At 41.0% G+C, this 22,099-nt stretch overlaps 3 protein-coding genes across 6 annotated transcripts; 1 reads left to right on the top strand and 2 right to left on the bottom strand.

Annotated features, from left to right (window-relative positions):
• Positions 1-277: 277 nt before the first annotated feature.
• On the top strand, positions 278-1,828 carry LOC103978073 (transcription factor MYB2). Its single transcript, XM_009393775.3, has 3 exons — positions 278-750; positions 922-1,051; positions 1,134-1,828. Exons 1-3 carry the CDS (start codon positions 591-593, stop codon positions 1,630-1,632), a joined length of 789 nt encoding a protein of 262 aa, XP_009392050.2. The 5' UTR covers positions 278-590; the 3' UTR covers positions 1,633-1,828.
• Positions 1,829-3,571: 1,743 nt separating this feature from the next.
• Positions 3,572-8,648, bottom strand: LOC135607100 (pentatricopeptide repeat-containing protein At3g62890-like). Of its 4 annotated transcripts, XM_065098627.1 has the most exons (5): positions 5,866-8,648; positions 5,471-5,740; positions 5,299-5,365; positions 4,877-5,042; positions 3,572-4,287 (listed from the first exon to the last, which is right to left on the bottom strand). In XM_065098627.1, coding segments are annotated over exons 1-2 (2,388 nt in total). In that variant the 5' UTR covers positions 8,253-8,648; the 3' UTR covers positions 3,572-4,287; positions 4,877-5,042; positions 5,299-5,365; positions 5,471-5,739. The 4 variants fall into 4 exon arrangements, with proteins under 4 accessions (XP_064954699.1, XP_064954696.1, XP_064954698.1 ...); XM_065098624.1 differs by having other exon boundaries at positions 5,471-8,648; XM_065098626.1 differs by having other exon boundaries at positions 3,572-4,282; positions 5,471-8,648.
• Positions 8,649-8,784: 136 nt separating this feature from the next.
• Positions 8,785-20,862, bottom strand: LOC103977664 (phytochrome B). The gene is made up of 5 exons (XM_009393241.3): positions 18,202-20,862; positions 17,116-17,923; positions 12,276-12,569; positions 9,199-9,419; positions 8,785-9,127 (listed from the first exon to the last, which is right to left on the bottom strand). The coding sequence occupies exons 1-4, from the start codon at positions 20,438-20,440 to the stop codon at positions 9,200-9,202; spliced, it is 3,561 nt and encodes a 1,186-aa protein (XP_009391516.2). The 5' UTR covers positions 20,441-20,862; the 3' UTR covers positions 8,785-9,127; position 9,199.
• Between the last annotated feature and the right edge of the window lie 1,237 nt (positions 20,863-22,099).

Raw genomic sequence — 22,099 nt, 5'->3', positions numbered from 1 at the left:
TTTTACTAAATTAACCATCGATATATCTTTCTTCGTAGGAATCGAAAATGTCTCTTATCCTTCAACTTAGGTGAGACGAAAGATACGAGAAAAAATAGATCAAATAAGATCAATTTCACCAATTCTAGTTGACGATTAAATTTGATTATATCAATAAAGAAAACACTAAGCAATAGGTGAAACACACTGTTTCATTAAGAGTGAAAACATAGAGAAGGAAGACAGGGGGGGGGGAGTACATAATCCATATCCATGTCATGCAGAGACTGCCCCTGTCACTGAAAAGTGACACAATCGCTTGATAACCTAATGTTCAAACAATCTCATAGCATCTTTGGCCAGAGAAAGAGAGAAGAAGAGAGAGGAAAAAGTAGTAGTTTGGTCTACTCTTCTCAAGCAAAGAGAGTGCATTACATCACATAGAAGAGAACAGAGTCCGGCAGGCAGTATCGAGAGCCTATTCTTTCCGGCTTTAAATGGTTCGAACCAATGCCGTGAACATATCTCTTTGAGCTCTCAATCCCTCTATATAAATCCCCACCTCTCCTCCACCAAATAGTTCCAACCCGATCCCAGGCGGTTGCGCAGAAATGGAGTTCCAGGGAAGGGCTTGCGGCTCCGCCACGCCGCCATCTGAGGAGGAGATGGAGCTGAGGAGAGGGCCGTGGACTGCGGACGAGGACCTCATGCTGATGAACTATGTCACTGCCCATGGCGAAGGACGCTGGAACTCTCTTGCTCGCCGCGCAGGTGCCCATTTCTTATCTAGTAGGAATGCAGAGTAGTAGGAGGAGAACATAGAACTCGAGGAAGTCGTTGGTTTCTCTTCGATTAGTCGTATGATTCGTTCGATGGCAGAGAAAGAAACACGTTTGAGCTCCTTTGGGCTAGACATGGCCAACCTTTTGCTGTACGTGACAGGTCTGAGAAGAACAGGCAAGAGTTGCCGGCTCCGATGGCTCAACTATCTCCGCCCCGACGTCCGGCGCGGCAACATCACCCCGGAAGAGCAGCTCCTCATCCTCGAACTCCACTTTCGCTTGGGGAACCGGTGCGTTACACAGATGGATTCTTTTCATGGCGACCTTCGCCTTCGATTGCAGGGCTGAGCATGGAGCGTGAGACCCGTGCAGGTGGTCGAAGATAGCGCGGCACTTGCCGGGGAGGACCGACAACGAGATCAAGAACTACTGGAGGACGAGGGTGCAGAAGCAAGCGAAGCAGCTGCGGTGCGACGTGAACAGCAAGCAGTTCAGGGACATCCTGCGGTCCATATGGATGCCTCGCCTCGTCGAGAGGATCCGCGAGGCCTCCAGCAGCTCCGCCGCCACCGCCATGCATCAGAATGCCGCAGCCCCGCTGGCTCCCACGCGTCCTGTACACCGAGCTGCTGAGCCTCCGCCAACCATGGAGTACTCCTTCGAGGCTCGGTTATCATCGCCTCCGGCGTCGGAGAGCGTCACGGAAAGCCGCGGGATTCAGGGGGTCGGCGTCGACTGGATGCAAGGGGCTCAGCCGCCGAGCCCCGGCGGGTACGCCTTCTCGGGCCTGCCGGACGTCGACCAGAGCGGGTGGGGGGAGAGCTTGTGGAGCGTGGAGGACATTTGGTTGCAGCAGCAGCAGCAGCTTTAGCTTTAGAATGGAAATCTTGGAAGCAATCGGAGAAGACAGATTGCTGATCTGATTCCTTGTTAGAGTTCTTAGACTTCACTGTTACCTCCTTAATTCGACAGAGTCACTGTAAAGATGTTCTTATGATTACAGACATAATCTTTTGCTGTCCAAATAATTTCATAAGCAAGTTGAATAATCGACAAGAAACACAGATCAAGAATCCGATGATTAATGATTACTCCACTATGTTCCTAATTATCAGCAAAAGTCTTCGATCGCGGATTATGAATGGCGACGGTGTCTGACTCGATTTTGACTCTCGTTTCGCTAATCAAAGTGACGTCTTTCAGTTATATCGTAGACAATCCGCACAAGTCTTCGCGACACATCCGCAAGCAACCAAGCAATAAACTGAGAGCTGGCGAGCACGACAGCGGACGGCGCGGAAACGCCTCCCGCCACGCCACGTAGACGGTCAACTCCGCCGGTCCCCACGGGAGAGAAAGCGGGGTTCCTTGTGGCCCCCCCCCCCCCCCCCCCCCCGTGTTCGCTCCGGCCGAACAACTCCCTCGCTCCTCATGGGGAAATTAAATGCAATTATTTGCGGCCTTTTTTTTCTAGATCGAATTGTGGATCTATCTATGGCCACGTCGGATCATAATACCTTATAAGTTTATGATGTCACATCAATTACAATCAAATGTTGATTTATTATAATTAAAATAATTTTAAATATTTTTTTCCAAAAAAATCATTAATTATTAGTTGAAACTAATAATCTTAAAAATCAAGAATTATCGATCTCAATTCTTAAAAATCAAAAATCATATTCGAGTAGTTCTAATTGGAGTTCGACTTGAGATTGACATCCATCCGGAGAACCAAACTTAACATCACGAACAACAAATCTTTCTCTATCTTCCCATTTCCTCCGCTAACACTTGGCGCGAAGGGCAAGTATTATCGAATGAAGCAGCAGCCAAAATCTGCGTCACAAAGCGTAATGCAACAGTGCCAGTTCGAACGGCGAGGATGGATATCTGAGCATATGATGATACCCGTAGGGGATTGCCATTTTGGTGCAGAAGGCGTTGCGAAGAAGCAAGCAATTGCGAGGCTCAGCATGCTATTCTTGGCAGTAAGGTGTTGGAAATGTGCCTTCCTCTTCCGTGAAAGATAAGGATGATGATGATGATGATGATGTCCAGATAATTCATACTCCTTTGATTTGATCTCACTTCACTCGTCTTCCCAACTTTTGGAGCAAGCCATCGGAACCACGAGATTTCGTGTGGCTGTGCAGGGCGGGCTTATCCCACAAGGGAAGCGCCTGCCATGGTCGATGAGACAAGACGATGAATGAGGTAATTGGGTACTCAGCCTTGATTGAACGCATTAGATATATCAGGCATCAGTAACTTTCGATGCCGAGTTACTTATGATTTGTGATTCGGTCTGTACGGTAGCTAAGATAGAAAAACTAATGCCATCAGAGTAAGAAGTGAACAATGCATTTTGGATGGTTCCATAACCAGTCATAGGACCTAAAAAAGTATTAGCGTCTGCCTATCTGCGATCTTCTGCTGCTTTTCAATTGCAAGAGAATTCATGATGATATATCCTTTGCTACCTTAATAAATAATTCTTCTATATCTTCTTATCCGAAGGTTAATAATATTTTCAATCAATTTTTGATAATAAAGAAATACTTAAAAGATTTTACAAAAATCATAACTCGTACCTTCTATTTGCTATTTGGGAGGAGAATTAGTGTTTCCATTTTTTTCACTATGGTACCATTTCATTTTATGGTTGTCAGGATCATATATGTTCTTCGAAAAGAACGAGTGTAGATTACCAGGTTAAACCTGTTCTTCATCAATCGCAAATACCATGTTTGGAAAATTGACTTAAAATTTGTATTCTTCGATAATTCATAAAGAAGAGACATACAAGAGACATTAATTTAATAATTTTATTGCACAGTCATTCCCTTTGATTTAGATTATAAAGTCATAAATTATATGCTATAATCTGGTTTCAATAAGACTCCAACACCGATACAATAACCTTATAAATCCTAAATAATTCAGTCCCATCTATAGTTCAAATGAACATTCCAACAGTGCTGACATCAACTCTACAGTGAGATGAACTGTGAAATTATTCATGGAATTTGAGAAGGACGACCATAGCAGGTAAGTATGCTTTCCTTGGGTTATTCTGTAGGGCGACCACCTGCCAATTAACCGATATGCCATCCTTGACCAATGTCAGACGGGTAGCTGAAGCTGATGATAGTGCTCGAGTAGTTCAGTAGATACAGAGGGGAAGGGGACAAGTCCTCGATATTCCTTGAAGAAATATCATCTGATTATAGAAGATTTCATAGACTGAGCACTCTTGAAAGGATAAACCTTACAATTTATTTCATGATGTGAGTAATGCCCATCATTCAGCAGCAAAAGGATACTCTGATTGCTGCAGCGACTCAATTGTATTGGCTGCAGGTAGCCTCATACATGAAGAATCTGCTGCAGGAGCCTTCTCAGAAAAGTCATTTAGATTTGAATTTAAGAGATCATTACAGGATTGTCTTTACAAGTCTTCAAGCACTGTTTAAGACAAAAAGGGGCAGGTACCGGTGCCCAAGAGCTTTGCTCTGCTTCTGTTCTGCATTTACATGGCAACAGTTCAGTTCGAGACCAGTATAAACAGTGATCCTATTATAAGATTTTATAAATCGATAAGATGATTATGTCAACGGACGATGGAATATAGAATATAAACAGGAGTTGACTAACAAATGACTACTAAAACATGTGGTCAGTATACGGCATGCAGAGGCGTAGCTGAAGTCTCACTGTTTTAAATTGGCTGCATATATCTTTTTACATCATCGGGTTTTGTCGAGAACAACATCAATAGCCTTTAGATAAAACATTTCACCAGTTCTTTTGTTTCTCACAAAAGATTCTTAAATCTTTCAGTTAAATGCTGCATTTGCAGCTAAGATAGTGTATACTTTTTAGTTCTCTTTTCTTACTGTATAAGTGCATGAAGCCCAAATTGATAAAATTTGTTATGAACATTACTTTTTTGCCTACGTATGTGTCAACCAGATGATCAATCATGCATTTATTTGGAAGCTTGACCTAACTCCATGTATCCAATATAATTTGAAGTTATGGAAGAATAAAAAGAATATGATAAAACAACATCAGCCCATGACTTTTTATCACATTAAGAAAGAATATCTCACCAGGAAGGTGAACAGAAACTACAGTGGAAGTCAGCTTGTGGATAAAGAATTAAAGGAAACTGGAGGGATTTATACTGATGGATCCATGTTCTAGACTCTAGAAAGATCAGAAGGAAAATTCCGCAATCATATAAGTCCTTGCTCTGATGAATTTCTTCAAATTATTCTGCAAAAGAGAAAGGAATTAGTGCCACTGAATTGGACTACAACCATAATATATCAGATCTGCTTGAACTTGGAAAGTCATTGGAGATTTTAATTAAACTAAAATATGGATGCATTAGATACTTATATATTTGTACTTGGGAATCAGAGTAGGTAAACTGCCATGCACCATACGGTACTCATAATGTATGACATCAATTTTCATATTTTTTAGGTGCCCCATTAAATTAAGAAGTGATCATCACCAGAGAATATACCTTTCCAATTCAATCAGCCTGGATATTCTTTCTGATTCCAACAAAATACTCGATGCAGCCATACATACTGTATGATTGTTACAATCATCAAGACATAGAAGTGTTTAGCTGCCTGGTAAGCGACTATGAATTTAATTCTTCTAACAGATAAACAGTCAAGGTTTATTGGTACCTGTCTCGTAATAACTTCAGCTTTAGATATCTGGACACCAAAAATTGCAGCAACACATAATGGCTTGTAGAAGTCCTTGAACCATCTCCTCAGAATTTCAAGTAAACTTGTGATCCAAATAGGATTGAAAAATCTGTTGTTCATGGACTTTATATAACTTTGTAGACTCTACTTCAATGTTTCTTGGAGGGAATTCATGGTATTGAACAAATAGTGCAGGTGTTAATTTCATTAAACCATCCACTAATATTCTGAGTTCCCATAGTCCATCTGTAGCAATGCATCAGATTACTAAATTGTAGGGTCATTGTGCAGCCTTAATCATGAGGACAAGGGAACCAAAGAAGCCAGAGAAGAATTATACGGACAAAGTTTTTATAAAGAATTATAATTACCAAAAGTCTGTACACGAGCATAAACCTTGTCTGAAGTGGTGAAACCGCTGACGGTCTCTCAGGATAATTTCACGTTGAAAAGCTCTAGAAATGATCTTTGCTGCATCGTGGCAATCACCGCATATCCGCAAGTTCTTCATTATTCTGATTGGTGCTGGTGGGGGTGTGCTGATAAGGCCAAAGGCAATGGCAAGCTTCTCACTATGCCTATAAAGAGTAGTTTCCTTCTCTTCTTCTTCTATGTCATAAGCAACATCAGTGGTGTCCGGTTGATAGCCTTCCAATTTCAATCTCCTAGCCATCTCTTCTAGCATTTTATCAATTTTTTCTATATGAGGATGTGTTCTGTCACCTGCTAAAAATTCATGTATAACACCGTCTGACTCTATCATGCTACAACCTGGTATCTTCATGACCCCTCGCTGTCTCATTGTACCTCTGAGCTCCATGACATCATCCCATTTCCCTTTTGAAGCATATATGTTTGCCAACAACACATGGAAACCATCATGATGAGGTTCAAGCTCAATGAGCTTTTTCCCTACTCGTTCTCCTACATCAATGGCACCATGCTTCTTGCAAGCACCTAGCAGGGCACCCCATGTAGCCACATCAGGAGCCATAGGCATGCTTTCCACAAGTTCTTCAGCCTCTCTAAGCAAGCCTGCACGACCGAGAAGATCAACCATGCAACCATAGTGTTTAATATTCGGTAGAATCCCATGAACCTGCTTCATAGTGTTAAAATGCTGGCGCCCCTCATCTACTAAGCCAGCATGTCGACATGCACCTAGAACCCCCACAAAAGTTATTTCATTTGGAGGAACTCCACACCTTTTCATCTCTTCAAATTTCACAAAGGACTCCTTGACAAGTCCATTCATTGCCAATCCCAATATAACAGCATTCCAAGTAGAAGTGCCCCTATGTTTCATCCCATTAAAAACCTCCATCGCAGTCTCCACCGTGCCACACTTCATGTACATGTCAATCAAAGTTGTCCCAAGAAAAACATTTATAGCAAAGCCATTTTTCTTGATATATGCATGAACCCATTTGCCTTGTTCTAGAGCAGATAGGCGTGCACAAGCAGAAATAACACTCACCAAGGGAGTCTCATCAGGCTTAATATGTCCAACTTGCATCTCACTAAATAATTCTAATGTCTCCATGAACCGATCATGTTGAGCATAACCTGCAATCATAGTACTCCATGAAACTGCATCCTTCAAAGGCATTGCATCAAATAATGCTCTTGCCTCACCGATGAGTCCACATTTCAAGTAGCCAGATATCATAGAATTCCAGGATATTTGATCTAGAAACCTACACGAATCGAACAATTGTCGGGCGGCAACTATATTCCCATGATTTGAGTACATGTAAATCAATGCATTCCGAGGATTAACATAAGAATCAAGGCCATCTTTGATGATCAACCCATGAATCACCTCACCTTTTTTGTTTGCCCCTAACTTGGTGCAAGCGGACAGAGCGCTGACCATGACAACCTCATCCATCGAGACTCCCTCCCTCTTCATTCTATGGAACATCTCCAAGGCCTCAGCAAACAGTTCATTCTGTTCATAACAAGAAATCATAGCTGTCCAAGAAACCACATCCCTAGCATCCATTCCATCAAACAGTTTACGTGCATCACTCACAAGATTACACTTACCAAATAAAGCAATCATAAAGTTTGCAGCGATCGTGTTCTGCTCTGGCATCGAATCAAAAAGCCGGAACGCTTCCTTAACATCACCAGCCTGAACATGCGCTGCGAGCATCGAATTCCAAGAAACTGAATCCAAAACAGGACTTCTATCGAACAGATGCCGCGCATCGGTCAGATTCCCACACACAGAGTACATATTGATCAAAGTGTTCAACACGTAGACATCCGAATCAAAACCGAATTTTACGACATGGGCATGAATCAGCTTCCCTTCAACTTCCGAAGACCGAACAGCGGAGGCATGAATGACAATCGGATGCGTGTAACTATCCGGCGCTGAATCGCCTCCCAGCATCGAACGGTACAAAGGGAGGGCAAACTGGGGGGAGTTCCGGTGGATACAGGCTCGCATGAGGGTGTTCCAGGTGAAAGCGTTGGGGTTGTCGATCTGGTGCAGAAGCCGGCGGGAGTAGTCCAGACCCAAGAAGGGGGAGGCAGCGGAGAAGGAAAGGAGGCGACTTGCGGCGAAGGTGTCCCTGATGAAGCCGGAAGCGACCATTTGGGCGTGGATTTGGAGGAACTCCTTGGGGTTTCGGCATTTTTGGAGATTGAATTCGAGGATCGACAGGGTAATGGTGGGCTTGATCGATCTTGTTACGTCACCAGCGCAACATTTGAGGGCTTGGAAGACTGGTCTTTTGGCCAAGCTCATAACAACAGAGCGAGGCTTTCACCAATGGATTCGGTGCGACGACCGTTTAAGTTGCAGAGGGATATATAGACAGATAGTTGTAAACAAATACACCCTTTTCATGTCACGTCCTGCTGGTGTTGTTGCTTTTATATAAAGAGAAATAAAGATCAAAATAAGAGAATAATATCTTATTCTCTTAATTAGATCTATCATTGAATGTCACATTGCAAAAAATTAGAGATAATGACTGCAATTAAATGAAGGACAACATTGATATGGAGACTCAGATACGTTCTAAGATATGAAATCAAATACCATGTTCATAGCCACCTCTTTGTAGATACTCTACTTTGGTGATCACATGAATCTTCCTTCTTAATTTCACGTTTGGATTCCTGATGAGTTGTGTTTGGAACAGTGCCACAGCTTTGGGCTGGTCCACAATCTGTTTCTGCAGCTAGACTTCTCTTGAAACAACTTTCATGACATCAGTATCCTCTGTGTCAATTACACAAACAGGCTTGAAGAAGATATACATAATGCACAAAAATTAAAACGTGAGAAGAAGCTTTCTGGTTCAGAGAAGCTTTTAATAACTTCATTCATGTAGAATATTACAAGCATATATGATATTCCACTTCAGCACCAAAGCCATGATGATACTTAATTGCGTACATAAATACAGCCATGCCACCCTGCTATCTAAAACATTAGCACTAAAGAGAAAAGAAAAAACCTCATACTTGACCAGGAGAGTGATCTTTCAGAGCAATTATTCATGCAACATGGCTGGCTGCAATATGAGTGGCTTGACCTCATTGAATGCTAGACTTGAGTGGATCACTTCTAATACAACCTCGGTTTTCAGTGGCTCAACTACCTAAAGCATTCATCTGCAGATAAGAAATAAAAACTATTAGATCTTCGTTATTTATGGGGAAGTCAGTTCAGAGTCAGTGCCTGCCTCAGCTTCCTCTACTTTGAGCTCTGCTGCTTGTAGGGAGTTCTATGGATACGAGGAAGTAACACCTCACTGACTCCCTCACATATTGGACTTCCCCATTCATCAGTTTTAATAGCTTCCTGCAGGTGCTCAGTCCAAGGCCTTCTTCTGTCACCCACCAAGAGTTATGAAACATGTCTTGGACCAGTTCTGGAGGAAGGCCATCACCAGGGCAGACTATTCTGAGAAAGAGAGAAGAGTATTATGTGTTAGAAAAAAATAAGAACAGCACAAGTCATAGCAATAATCTGCAACTCTCTTTCCTTGAATTACCATTAACAAACTGAAACTCAAACAGTTTAAAAGGAATTCAAGATCCGTACATGAAACACCTTGAATTAGTGAGAAGAACGACCCAGAAAAGGTTGTCCACCTTATGTGACACAAACCAGTCCGATATGAAGTTGACTCGTTAATTTAATGAGATTAGAAGTTTAGAATCACACAGTTCGAAATGTTCAAGCATAAACAAACGTCACCGATACAATATTCTCACATTTGATGTGGGATTAACGTCCTTGTTAAGGCACAAAATCATTCCCGTTAGGTGATATATGAAGCCCAACCAAATAATAGTTCCACATCATGATATGTCTCCAGCTCCATCCAAAAGTAGTAGTCTTTCCTATTTGGATATCTCACAATGCCTAGTATTAGGTTCACCCTCACCCCCTAATACCAACTGTCATGACCCCATTCGATGGAAAAACTGATTTCATAACTTGATGAGAGTAAAACCATGTGGATTAAAAGGTTTAACCTTAGTTGATGTAAGTAGATTTACCTAACCTTGTAAACCAACAGAACATGTTCTCATTTCTAATATAAGAATATTTGAAGTGACAATCTCCCCACTTAAGATGACATTCGCATCTCAATGCATAACCCTGAATCAGTCTTAGTAGGTGACCTGGAGATCGAGTCCAATGGTAGCTCCATGTCATGATAGACCTCTAGTACCATCCAAGGATAGCAATTTTATACTTGTAGCCCTTACCATGCCTAGCACTGAATACGCATTGACACCAATTGCTATAACACGACTTACTGGAAAAATCAACTCATTAATTTGATACGTCTAGAACCATGTGACCTAAAATGTTCCAAGTCTAAGTTAACAGTAGTAAGCCAAACTAGTCGATAAACAAACACATACTTCCACATTTAATGTATGACTCTTTGGGTTAAGTCCACATATCATGCTCGGAGATGCAAAAAATTCAGCAAAATGAGAAAAATCAAGTGATAACTTTTTTTCACAAGACTATTGCAACATCTCCAGATAGTTGTAAAGAAACCTTCTAAAATGCATTCATACTTGACTGCTTCTTCATGTGGCTTGTTCACTGAAAGATTCATTGTCACGGTGATGCAGCTACAAGGAACAAGAAATGGACGAAAAAAATGTTGCACTTTATATGATTACAACTGAAACACATGAAAGATGCAAACCCAAAACAGTTTTCTGTTGTCACTGGGGAGAGGCAGACAGGATAAGAATAGTCTGGGACCAAAGATGTCTGACTTGGAACAAATAAAGTCAATAAAGAACCAAAAAAAAAGTTGTTCCTATCCTACCAAGAAAAACCACAACAAGGCAAACAACCACCCACCCCTTATCCACAATACCTCTCAGAAAGTTCCAGAGAAGGCATAAGCGTACTCTTGGAAACATGGTTCATTTTACTGATCCGTACCGGTGTACCAACCAACCATCGGTATGGTACATACCGACGTACCGACACATGGTACGATGGGGTCTACTAACAAACTGCTATGTACCGCTCATACTGATCCTTTATTGGACCAGTACGTACTGCCTATACTGTGCAGTACACCGTGATATGATGAACCTTGCTTGGAACTATCTGTTTGCGACACCAAACCAACCAGGAAATCAAACAATATATTTTTGGTTACAATAGGTAGTGTTTAGGCAAAAGGATGACAACAATTAACTATTAGTTCATGCGCTTATTTTTCACCTCAGCCCCGACTACAAGACTACGAAGGAACATGATAAGAGATTTGATTTTACTGTCTCTGTATTTTGACATTTGAATTGGATATTGGATTACTGCAGGTCATCATATTTAATGCAACCACCATGTGATGCTGCCACCAAGAACATGATAAGAGATTTGATTTTATTGTCTCTATACTTTTGACATTTGAATTGGATATTGGATTATTGAAACTCATCAGATTTAATACGACCACCATGTTATGCTGCCACCAACAACATCAATGATACATTTGGTCCCAACGGTTTGGGATCAGCCGCATGGTTAGTTGCTATGAATTATCTAGTTAATAGTTAACTAGTTAATATATCTAGTTAGTATGAATTATCAATTCTCTGCTCTCTCTCTCTCTCTCTCTCTCTCTCTCTGTTTCAAGCCCCTCTCTGTGTCATCCATCCAAATTTATACATAATAAGAAAAAAAAAACATATCCAAGGTTGCTTTCCCACTTATAAATCTGCAAGATCTCATGAACACATGAAGGTCTTGTTACAGTAAAATCGATAAAGTACAATTATCTACTTTAAATAACACAGAATTTCACAAATGAGATGCAGGTTTTTTAGTTCAATGTTATAAATGTCAAATTCATCTACTCCTAAATCCAAATAAAGAAGGAAAAGAAATAATAAAGACTAACTCAGATATAATTTGCACTTGAAGAGTTTAGTTATGTATACGAATGAGAAAAAGGAGGCCACTTATTTCAACATTAGCCTTAGCCCATTTGACTATCAGTGTTACAACCAGGTACATTTTGTTGAACAATTAGTATTCTTAGTACACCAAAAATACAGTGGATTTTATGTGATTCTTAAACTTTATGCAAGATACACCATGTATTTTCAAACAAGGAGACAGTCAAGGAGCATCATCCACAACCTCTAGAGTGTGTACAAAGTATATCAGGATTTAGTAAAAGAAAATATGTGCAATTATTACACTTCAAAGAGACATTTCTTATCTTTAACACTACATTCTAATCAGCAAACATCAAACAGTAAGATAGCACACCTGAAGTGCAGAAGCACCATTTCCGTTCCATCAGAATTGTGCTTCAAACTTGGCCTAACTTGAATTTCTACCCAACCTTCTGGAGACGGTGCATGGTGGATCATGTTAAGTAAAAAGTCAGCCAAGACTTGCTGAATTCTTAGTTGATCACCATAAACAGATATCACTTTAATTTCCTCAGGAATATCCCGAATCAATTGTAAACCTCTTTGTCTCAGTAAAATCATAACTTGACTAACAACAGCATTCACGATGTTTCCAAGTAGAAACTCACTTTTCTCAAGCGCTAAGGAGCTGTTAACACAAGTTATGAAATATGAACAACATCAGTAACATATAGAAGGAGTCAAAATAGAAATTCAATGAAAGTTTAATCATACAAATATTGTGGTGATAATGCAGCTTCTACGAACATGAGGTAGCATAGAGGTTCTATATAGATGAGGATAATCAGTTAACAAGTAACTTATGGGTCACAAAACATACCGCTCAAGGACTATTGCCAGACATTTGGTTTACTATCGTTATGAAAGATGAAATTAGCAAGCTGTACCAATTTAAGAGTTGACATAAGATCCCCTTTAGCTTAAAAGACTATTTTGCAAAGAAATGGTCAATGATTTGAGGTCAAACCTGGTTGAGAACGAGCCACAAAATGTCCTTTGTATGTTGTTGATCATGCCATAAGAGACAAATCCAACAAGATATTAAGATTCAATGTGTATGATTCAAAGTATAAACCGGGGACTTATATACAGGTTTAGTGAACTATCAGACTAGTAACAATACACCAAGCACTATGCCGACTTGTATTGCCCAATATCATTGAATAAAATAATGAAACAATAAAAACGAATATGTGCCAGTATCAAGTTATATGATTTGATGCCAGTATTTGGTTGGAATGCTAAATACTGGTAGGGACATACCAGCCCTCCCAGCATTTAAATCCCTGGTACAGGCATCACATACCAAACAGAACAGAGTAAGACAGAAAGATATGAATGAGATTCCTGTAAAGCAACAAATGTAATATGGGAGTTACAGGTACTTGGCAATGACATTCTAAGAACAAGACAGTAATAGAAATTTATTAACTTAGAAATTTGGTAATAATCCAGACCATAAAATTTTCAACTCCGTATAACTTCAGCCATGACTAGGATGGAATTCTTTAAGCTAGCCTAGTAACCTTCAATTTAGCCAAATCACAACTTTATTTTCATCTTGGATATGAAGGTATGATCAACAGTGGGATAATTATAACACCCAATATTTTCTTCCATAAGTCTGAAACTATAGCATCATAGTTAAATAAAACAATGTTATCTTAGCATGAAAAAAGAAATACAACTAAGTTCACTATACCAGAACCGAGTGGAGGATCTAGCTTACACAAAGCAGCAGACATAACTTTAGCTAAATGTGCCAAAAAAAAACTCATGATATACAGTTGGCTAAAAAACAGTCAACTAACTAAACAATTTTTTGTCTAAAAAACTAGTAGATGTTGCAACTTGCAATCACTTAACCTCTTCTACTTCACAAGCATTTAAGAGAAAATGGAGAGAAAGAAACTAAGAAAGTAGTATTAACTATCTTCAAAAGATCATACTCATCATGATTGTCTTTTTACCAAGTTGAGACAGTAGATCTGTTTGGAAATTATCTTTCTAAAGTGGTAAGAGAAATTAACAGTAGATTAGGATCATGACTCAATTACAGAACGAATAATCCAATGGTGACCTCCTTGTTTCCACTGGAACCAATCTCAGAGAGCATTATCCAACCTCCTCAACCCATTGAACAAGTTACTTTTATAGATTCAAAAAGACTCTCCAAAATAAGCCAATGGAAGTATGAAAACGATCAAAGAACTAAAAAGGAAACTGTTCAACACAGTCGTTTGACCTTGTTATGGTGCATAAGCAGCCCTTTGACATGTTAAATTAAGCCTTCGATTTACCTAAGAGAGTGTAGGGTAAATCCGAAGTGAAAGCTATCTCAGCACATGAAATAATTCAAACACAACAGTCGGTCAAGCCATCTTTAGCACCTACATAACATTCAAAATAATCATTGTCTACAGGGGATTCACAGCAACGTTTAGGACTGTCTTCGATATCAGCATATAGCCCTAGCATGGCCGGCCAAGTAGTAAAGATGAAGGACGAATATCTCAACTTGGATATCTACGTGATTGAAGTTTTCACCCTTGAAACACCTATAGAACCTCTCAAACAATCAGGATAGTAGCATTGGCTTTCGAGCACTGCTTATGGAGGTCATTTAAGCAAGTTATCTTTCTTAATTTGGTCATCACCATTTTCTCATGAAGCATTAGTAAGAAATTGTCAATAGGGTGATCAATTTTCTCATAAAGCATTAGTAAGAAATTCACTAACTTCCATTGTTGATTCGACTACACCTTCAAACAATTATTAGAATCAACTTCATAGGGGAGGAAAAGCATCTCCAAACAGACAATACTCATATGTATTGGCGGTGGTGACAGATGGCATCTACCTTCATTTCCTTTATATGAGAAAGAAAACAAAATCAAAGTTGTACTCTAACTTAAGGTCCTAGACCACCACCTTGGCAACATGGTGCATTGGAGGTTCAGGAATTGGTTATGATGTCTAGTACTGCACCAGTGACTTTATAACAACTTATGAAGATGGTGAACTCATCTATAGTCTTCCTATTATAGGAATTATTACCTGATTAGACATGGTACAGCATGAAAGAAGAGAAAATTTTTAACCAGCTATAGTATTTTCTATTTTGTCCCAGAAATACTGCAGCTAATGTTCAACAATAACAACATCCAAATCTGGTGCAACTTTACTCTGAGTAGCTATTCAATACTAGAATGTCATTGATAAATTTCAGCTTCATTTGAGTATGTTTCATCACTAGAACATGTTCTGAAAAAAGGTCTATACAGTGAAGCAAGATAAAGTCCAGTAGCTATATATGTTTGGTACTCACATTTTCAGATCTGCAAAGCTACCAATCAGCATGATCTCTCATAAGTCCTCTGGTCATGAAATTCCAAATCAAACTAGAAATAATTGATAGCAGAAAACTCATAGATATGGTCGAATGCCTGCATGACAATTGACATGAAACAAGATGGAACAAAAGGAGTTGTTATGATGCAAATTTTCGGCATCAAAATTCTCTTTCTCAACCCTGGCAGCTGCAAAAGAAGGATCAGGGGGCACCATTCTGGCAAGCCAAAAGATAGATGGAGGCCTTACAGTCTTGGACACTCCTGCCATATGGGCAGCCAAGAGAGGGGATTCATGTGTCATGTCAGCAATGCGAGATCACACAGAGAATTGTATCAATAACTTATCTAGGTCACCACCAATTGTGAATAGGTTTAGACAAGATTTGATTGGACACAAAGATCAACACATAGTCCAAGTCAATGAAGGACTGCATTAGTCCAAACTGACCTCTATACACTCGAAGAGACCTAAATTGATCTGAACTCAATTGGATTAATTCCTAATTGCAGCTAAAGATAGAAAATTTAAGGAAGAAGATTTCCTAGAAGTTTGGACTCATCGAGGGCATGGACAAGTGCCAGGGGCATGAATAGATTAGGCAACCATCTAATTGACACCTCTCCTTTTCTTAGTCCAGTTAGGACTCAAGAAGGGACTGGTCAAGGAATGTGTAATCTTATATGGAGTGTATTAGAACTTCAATAGGTTAAAGGAGTCGAGGAAGGTTTGTATAATATTACAGAGTAGCTTATTATTGTATTACGTGAGAAGAGTTCATAAATTGGTGTCTCATGCAGCTCTTAAGGGTAGAGAATTGAAGTACTACTTCCAATAAAAAGAACCTCCTCTTGAGAGTTCCTCTCTAATTCTCTCTTCTTTTCTCCAACCTCTTTCTCTTTTTCCCATTTTTCTCTCTATTATTTCCTTTTGAAGCCAGCTTCTATCCTTGAAGCAAGAAGGCACTCAGTATAAGATGAATAAATATCTTATTAAAATTACAGAAATAAGGCTCTTTTGGTAGGTAAAAAATATGCAAATCACCCATAATCTCAAAACAAAAAAACCAAATCCCTCCACTAAAACTGGTGATTTACTCAAATCAGAGACTCGTGTCAATTGAGATGCTCTGATGTACAAAAGAAACTAAATTTTAACAACCTAATTTATATATAAAATAATTCCAACAGACCAATCTAGTATTAAAAATATTACCTTATTCTTGGGATGCATCAAATTATTCTTCATGGTCACACATTATTCACAACAACGTATGACAAGCTATAGACACAAATAAAATTGAGAAGGATTTTTAGGAAAATGAAAGGGAACTAATATTAGGGACTGTCCACCTGAAGCTAAACATCTAATTCTGCCAAAATCCTAGTCAGGACAAATTAAGGCAATTAATTCTATATAAAAGAAAAAATGCAAGTCGGCCTTGTAAGTCTAACTTCTCCAAGTCTTATAGAAAAAGTACAGATTGGTTTCAGTTGTTTTTCCTGCCATTTAACCCCCAAAACCAATTAATATATGACAAGGTAACGGTCGTCAAATGAGTTTCCCTCATTAACAAAATTAAAACCAGCTTTACCATGTTTAAAAAATTATATTCCTAATAAAATTCATTTAGGTTTTGTAATTTGCATATCCTTGCTATCAAACTGTAATGTTCTCTTAACAATGTTCTTGTCAGTTTCCTTCAAGGTTACATTGACAGAAGTGTTCTGTATCCTCCCAATGCCAGTAAAATGTATTATCAAACTAAAATATGCACCAAATTAGTAAAAATTTAAACAAAATAAACATGGAAAAAAACTGACCCGTCCTCGATACTTTGCAAATTCCCATCCGTTATAATTTTCATCATCTGCCTCTCACAAGAAGCACTTGTTTCAAGAAACTGCCTTTGATCATCATTTAATTCTGTCATCTCCAACAGTGAGTTTGTGAACCGAATACCACTTAGCGGATTTTTTATCTCTTGGCAAATGTAAGCTAACTCTTTCATCCTAGAGAAACATTTCTTTTCCTGCTGCCTCTGAACTTCAAGAGCTTGCTGCAGCTCAGGACTCGCTATCTGTAAAAAGCAAAATGCTCCAATTATCTGACCATCCATATTACTTCTTGTATTCGCTGTCAATAAAGCCTGTACAAATTTTCCATTCTTGTCAAAGAATGCAAATGGGTACTTGTCTGTCTCCTGCTCCCCAATTGCATTATGAAGAACAATCATGAACTTCGTCAAAGCATCTGGCCCCTTGAGACGACAACAACTGCCAAAAACCTCTCCAACCAGAAGCTTGCCAATCATTTCCCCTCTTGAATAACCAGTGAGCTTTTCCATTGCTGTATTCCACTCAGAGCAACAAGTGTTTTCATCCGAAGCAAAAATGGGAGGAATCAGAGGGTTGGGACTATGCACAATAGCCTTGTAATCCCCTTGTATGTGAATGAATTTGTCCATGGCCACTTTCTGCTCAGTAACATCCTGACCAACAAAACAGACACCTACAATAGAATTTGTGAAATCCCTGCTAGAACAAGCATTCGCAACCACGAAAATTGCATCTTCTGATTTCTGTGAGCCAAACGTCTTCAACTTTATCTCAACATTCTTATCTTCTTCACCTGCATCCATTTAAGCTTGGTGAATGACAGAAAGATTCGACATATTCAATCTAGAATTCATCTCATGCAACTTCAGAATTCTCCCTTTTTCTGTATCACAGTAAAGACTATAGACATAACTATACCATCAAAGAAGCTGCCACTTTAGTCAGCCTAGTTGAGTATAACAAAACAAAGGAAATGTCACATTGGCACACTGAGAGCCCTGAACTCCAATCACTAATTTCAAGATGCTATTACAAAGCTATTTTGTAAGGAGAAGCAAAATGATGATGTACCTCTTAGGGCTCGACATAGAAGCTTGTCAACAACATCTGCAAACTCCTCAAAGACAAGGTCCTGAACCAGTGATTTACCCATCGCTTCCTCAACAGGTAGGCCTGTCAATTCAGCAACCTTTGCGTTCCAACCATTTATACGCCCATCTGAATCAACAGCAAAAATTGGTGCAGTCGCTGTCTCTATTAACCTAACCATCTCCCTTGCAACCGAGCTGAGCTCATCTATTCCATGCATTTCTAGGTCTCCAAACTGGCCATTGGCAATGACCTTTGAGTTGCTAGTCCCATCCACGGCATCTCTGAAAGTACCCCGCAATATTAGCTGCAACGAGTGGATCGCGTCCATCTCTGCATTCTCCCAAGGCAAGCTCCTGCTCTTGACCACCTCCAAGAATGCCTTGAAGGATGAGCGAGGGTGCATCCGTTGCCCATCATCCTTGTCCTCCGGATGATGCTTTGCTCCTCCCCATTTGATCTCCTTCGCAGTGTGAGACCTAAACCAGAACAAGAAATCTATTTGAGTGATATAGGCAACGGCCATGCCGCAGACCGCATCGCCAAGTGCAGAAGCTCCAGGATAACCAGCATCCGCCAGGCTGTCGGTGCTCAGGCCGGTGGAGTCCCCATGGCAGGAAGCCAGCCACTCGACAATGTCCTTGACCTGTGCCTCGGTGGGTGTGACGCCTAGCGGCCAGTACTTGCCCTGGTAATAGAGAGCCGCCCCATCGCACTTGACGAGGTCCATGATGCTGGGACTCTGGGTGACAATGCCAGTGGGCGTGTCACGAAGAAGCATGTCACAGAGGAGGGTCTGTGTCCGGAGGATATGCTTCTCAGAGAGCTGGGCGGCTAACTGGAGCTCCATGTTGAGCTGGAGGCCAAAGGCCTGCATGAGGAACTCGCAGGCGTAGCGGAGGGGAAAGGGGATGCAGCGGGGGGAGGTGTGATGGCAGACGACGAGCCCCCAGAGCTTCGTGGGCCCAGCGCGGGAGGAGGAAGAGGAGGAAGTGCCGCCACCTTCTTCGTCCCCGCCATTGATGATGACGGCCATGGCGAGGGAGGCGATGGAACCCATGTTGGCCATGTACTGGGCGTGGCAGCCGTGGGGAGCACGGAGGGTGGAGCCAACGAGGCAGAGGGACTGCATGAGCCGCTCATCCTGGATGACGCGGACGGGGGTGGCGTGGCAGTCGGCGATCATGCGAACCCGGTTCTGCTTGAACAGGAATCGGGACGCCTGGGGGATGTCTGTTGCCGGATAGTGGAGGCCGATGTAGGGTTCGAGGTTGTCGCGCTTGCGCTCGGCCACCACTTCCCCGTGTTCGTCGTCATGGAACTTGTACACCATGACACGGTCGTAGCCAGTGAGCTCGCGGACATGCTCGACGACGGTGTCACAGAGGAGGTGGATGTCACCACTCGGTAGGGCCTGGAGTCGGGAGATGGCGCGGACGGCGAGCTTCTGGGATTGCACAGCGCCAGCTATGGAGAGGGCGGGGTCCTCGGAGCGGGCAGGCTCGAGGTCGAGCACGATGCCAACGTCGACGCGGTGGAGGATGGCATAGAAGGGCTTACGAGAGGTGCGGGAGTGGATCCAAAGGGGGTTGAGCAGGGCGATCTCGCGGGCGGCGGCGGCGCGCTCGAGGAGGGCGGCAGAGGAGGGGGTGAAGAGGGAGCGAACATCGGCGCCGAGGGCGAGGGCTGGGGGTTGGGGGCCACCCAGGGAGGGCACCGACTGGGGCGAGAGGTCGAGCAGGTCGGGGGCGTTCTCGCTGTATGCGATGATGCAGAAGGAGGGCTCCTCCACGGCCACGGTGCAGCCGAAGGGCTGGATGTGGCCGCCGCGCTGGATCTTGGACAGGTAAGCGGTGATCTGCTGCTCGGGGACGGAGCTGGAGGGCGCCACCCGAAGCACCGACTGAGAGTAATCGAACAACTTACCCGACTCCCCGGACTGCTCGAACACCGCGTGCAGCCGCGCGTCCTCCGTGTACTGCGCGATCGCCTTGCTCACCGCCGACTCCGACGCCCCTCCTCCCCCACGGCTGCTCCCCCCTGTCGTCCCCGCTCCTCCACCCCTCACCCTCTCCCTCTCCCCGCCCGACGTCTGCGACACCGCATTATTACCACTACTCACCGGCAACGGTTGCTTACTGCTACTACTAGGGCGATGGTGATGGTGATGGTGATGATGCCCTCCATCTCCACCTCCTCCTCTGCTGCTCCCAGAAGCCATTCTTGATCTCCTCCTCCTCTAAATTGTACGGGGTTTTGAGAGCGTTTTACGGATAGGCTCGTCCGGTTGGACCTGCCGCTGCCGATTACTCAATGCTGCTACTGCTGCTGGCGGTGCTGTAGAGAAGACGACCTCCTAATTCTTCGTCGACCAGATCGTTCATGGTTTATCTCGACCGGAGGGATTAGGGAAGAAAGAGAAGACGGAGAGCGTCTGGCTTCGCGAGGCGCGTTGAGTCGCCGGACAGCCGGTATTGATTGGGGGGAGAGTGATGATGGGTGTGAGAGGGGAGCGGTGGGTGAGGCTTGTTGGGCGACGGTTCGGGGAAGAAGGGAGCACCTGATTGGTGGATAACGGGAGGGGTTGTTGGGGGCGGTCGTGGTTCCATGGTATAAACCTCCTTTTGGGCGCGGGCGCATAAGGCTCCCTTTTCGGTGGCTGAGGAATAAAAAGTTGGGATGAGGAGAAGGATAGAAACGACAGACACTTGTTTTTATTATTATTTTTTTTTATAGTACTACTTTTGTGAGTAGAAACTAAGGTTGAACTCAAAAGTCTGAAGTGGATAAAATGTTGTTCCCATTAGAAAATATATATTATTTTTTAATTAATTATCAATAATATTTTATTTTTATATTTTAAAAATTATATCAAGATCTTTATACTTATTAAAGTAAAATATTTAATCATATTTCTCCTAATGTCATCGATTCTGTTGACGTAAATATCACACGTGCTCAGCTCAGTAAAAAATGGAAGTGAAACAAAATCAATACGTATTCAATAATAAATTCTGTATTATTTTTGTCAATAGAATCGATGACGTAAGGAGAAACATGATTAAATATTTTACTTTCAAATCTTAATATAATTTTTAAAAATATAAAAATTAGAATACTAAAGATAATTAATTATAAAAAAAATTTATAATTAACCCATATAAAATAGTATGTTGTCGAGGTTGGTTCGCGATCATAAACATCCTCAAAAGAAAAATAATCTATCTTAAAAATTACTTAATATAATAAAAGATGTCTTGTATATTTTGTATCATTATAGTAAATATTATATTATGCATATACTAACTAGTTGGTTAATTTTGTTGAAATTAATATGTTTTAATTTTGAATGAATAAATCATTAGTCAGAAGGTACATGCTCCCTTCTGTTTCTTTATAAGCAAGGGATTGATTATTATAGGATTTTGAAGTAATAAATTTCTATTTTATTAAAATGATAATAATTTGTTTTAAAAAAAGAAAAATAATAATAGTTTGTGCTATGCAAATTTGTTGGTTCTCCATGGTTTCTTAAAAAAAAATTGAATGAAAAAATACTTATATTTTTTAATAACTATAAATGATTGCAATAATGGATAAAATTATGAGAAAATTCATTTTAAAAAAATGTAATAGTTGAATGAGTTGAGCCAATTAGACTTATTACTATGAGTAAGGATAAATATAAGAAAACTTTATTATTTCAAATAATTAGAAATATTGTATTATACAGTGCTCATTGACCAAAACAATTCGTATAATTAATCCAACAAAACTGAAATATGTGAGGTTATTACAAAAAGACCGATGGGAAGGCATGTGTGACTATTATGGATTTTATAGAAGATGTGTCAAATCATTTTGATTCTTCATATGAGAG

The sequence above is a fragment of the Musa acuminata genome, chromosome BXJ2-3, assembly GCF_036884655.1.
Source record: "Musa acuminata AAA Group cultivar baxijiao chromosome BXJ2-3, Cavendish_Baxijiao_AAA, whole genome shotgun sequence".
In the NCBI taxonomy this organism is placed as follows: Eukaryota; Viridiplantae; Streptophyta; class Magnoliopsida; order Zingiberales; family Musaceae; genus Musa; species Musa acuminata.
Note: the sequence above shows the minus strand (reverse complement) of the source record. Positions and strands in the feature narration are given on the sequence as shown.

Bases quoted from the DNA above. Each gene is read 5' to 3' on its own strand.
- LOC103977664 (XM_009393241.3), bottom strand. From the start codon at position 20,440: ATGGCTTCTGGGAGCAGCAGAGGAGGAGGTGGAGATGGAGGGCATCAT. The intron at 12,570-17,115 runs GTCAGTTTTTTT...TTGTGTTAACAG, and splicing joins TTGCAAAGTATCGAGGACGG to CTCCTTAGCGCTTGAGAAAA. The intron at 9,420-12,275 runs GTGTGCTATCTT...TCTCTTTCTCAG, and splicing joins ATGGTGCTTCTGCACTTCAG to AATAGTCTGCCCTGGTGATG.
- LOC135607100 (XM_065098624.1), bottom strand. From the start codon at position 8,252: ATGAGCTTGGCCAAAAGACCAGTCTTCCAAGCCCTCAAATGTTGCGCT.
- LOC103978073 (XM_009393775.3), top strand. From the start codon at position 591: ATGGAGTTCCAGGGAAGGGCTTGCGGCTCCGCCACGCCGCCATCTGAG. The intron at 751-921 runs GTGCCCATTTCT...TGTACGTGACAG, and splicing joins CTCTCTTGCTCGCCGCGCAG to GTCTGAGAAGAACAGGCAAG. The intron at 1,052-1,133 runs GTGCGTTACACA...AGACCCGTGCAG, and splicing joins CACTTTCGCTTGGGGAACCG to GTGGTCGAAGATAGCGCGGC.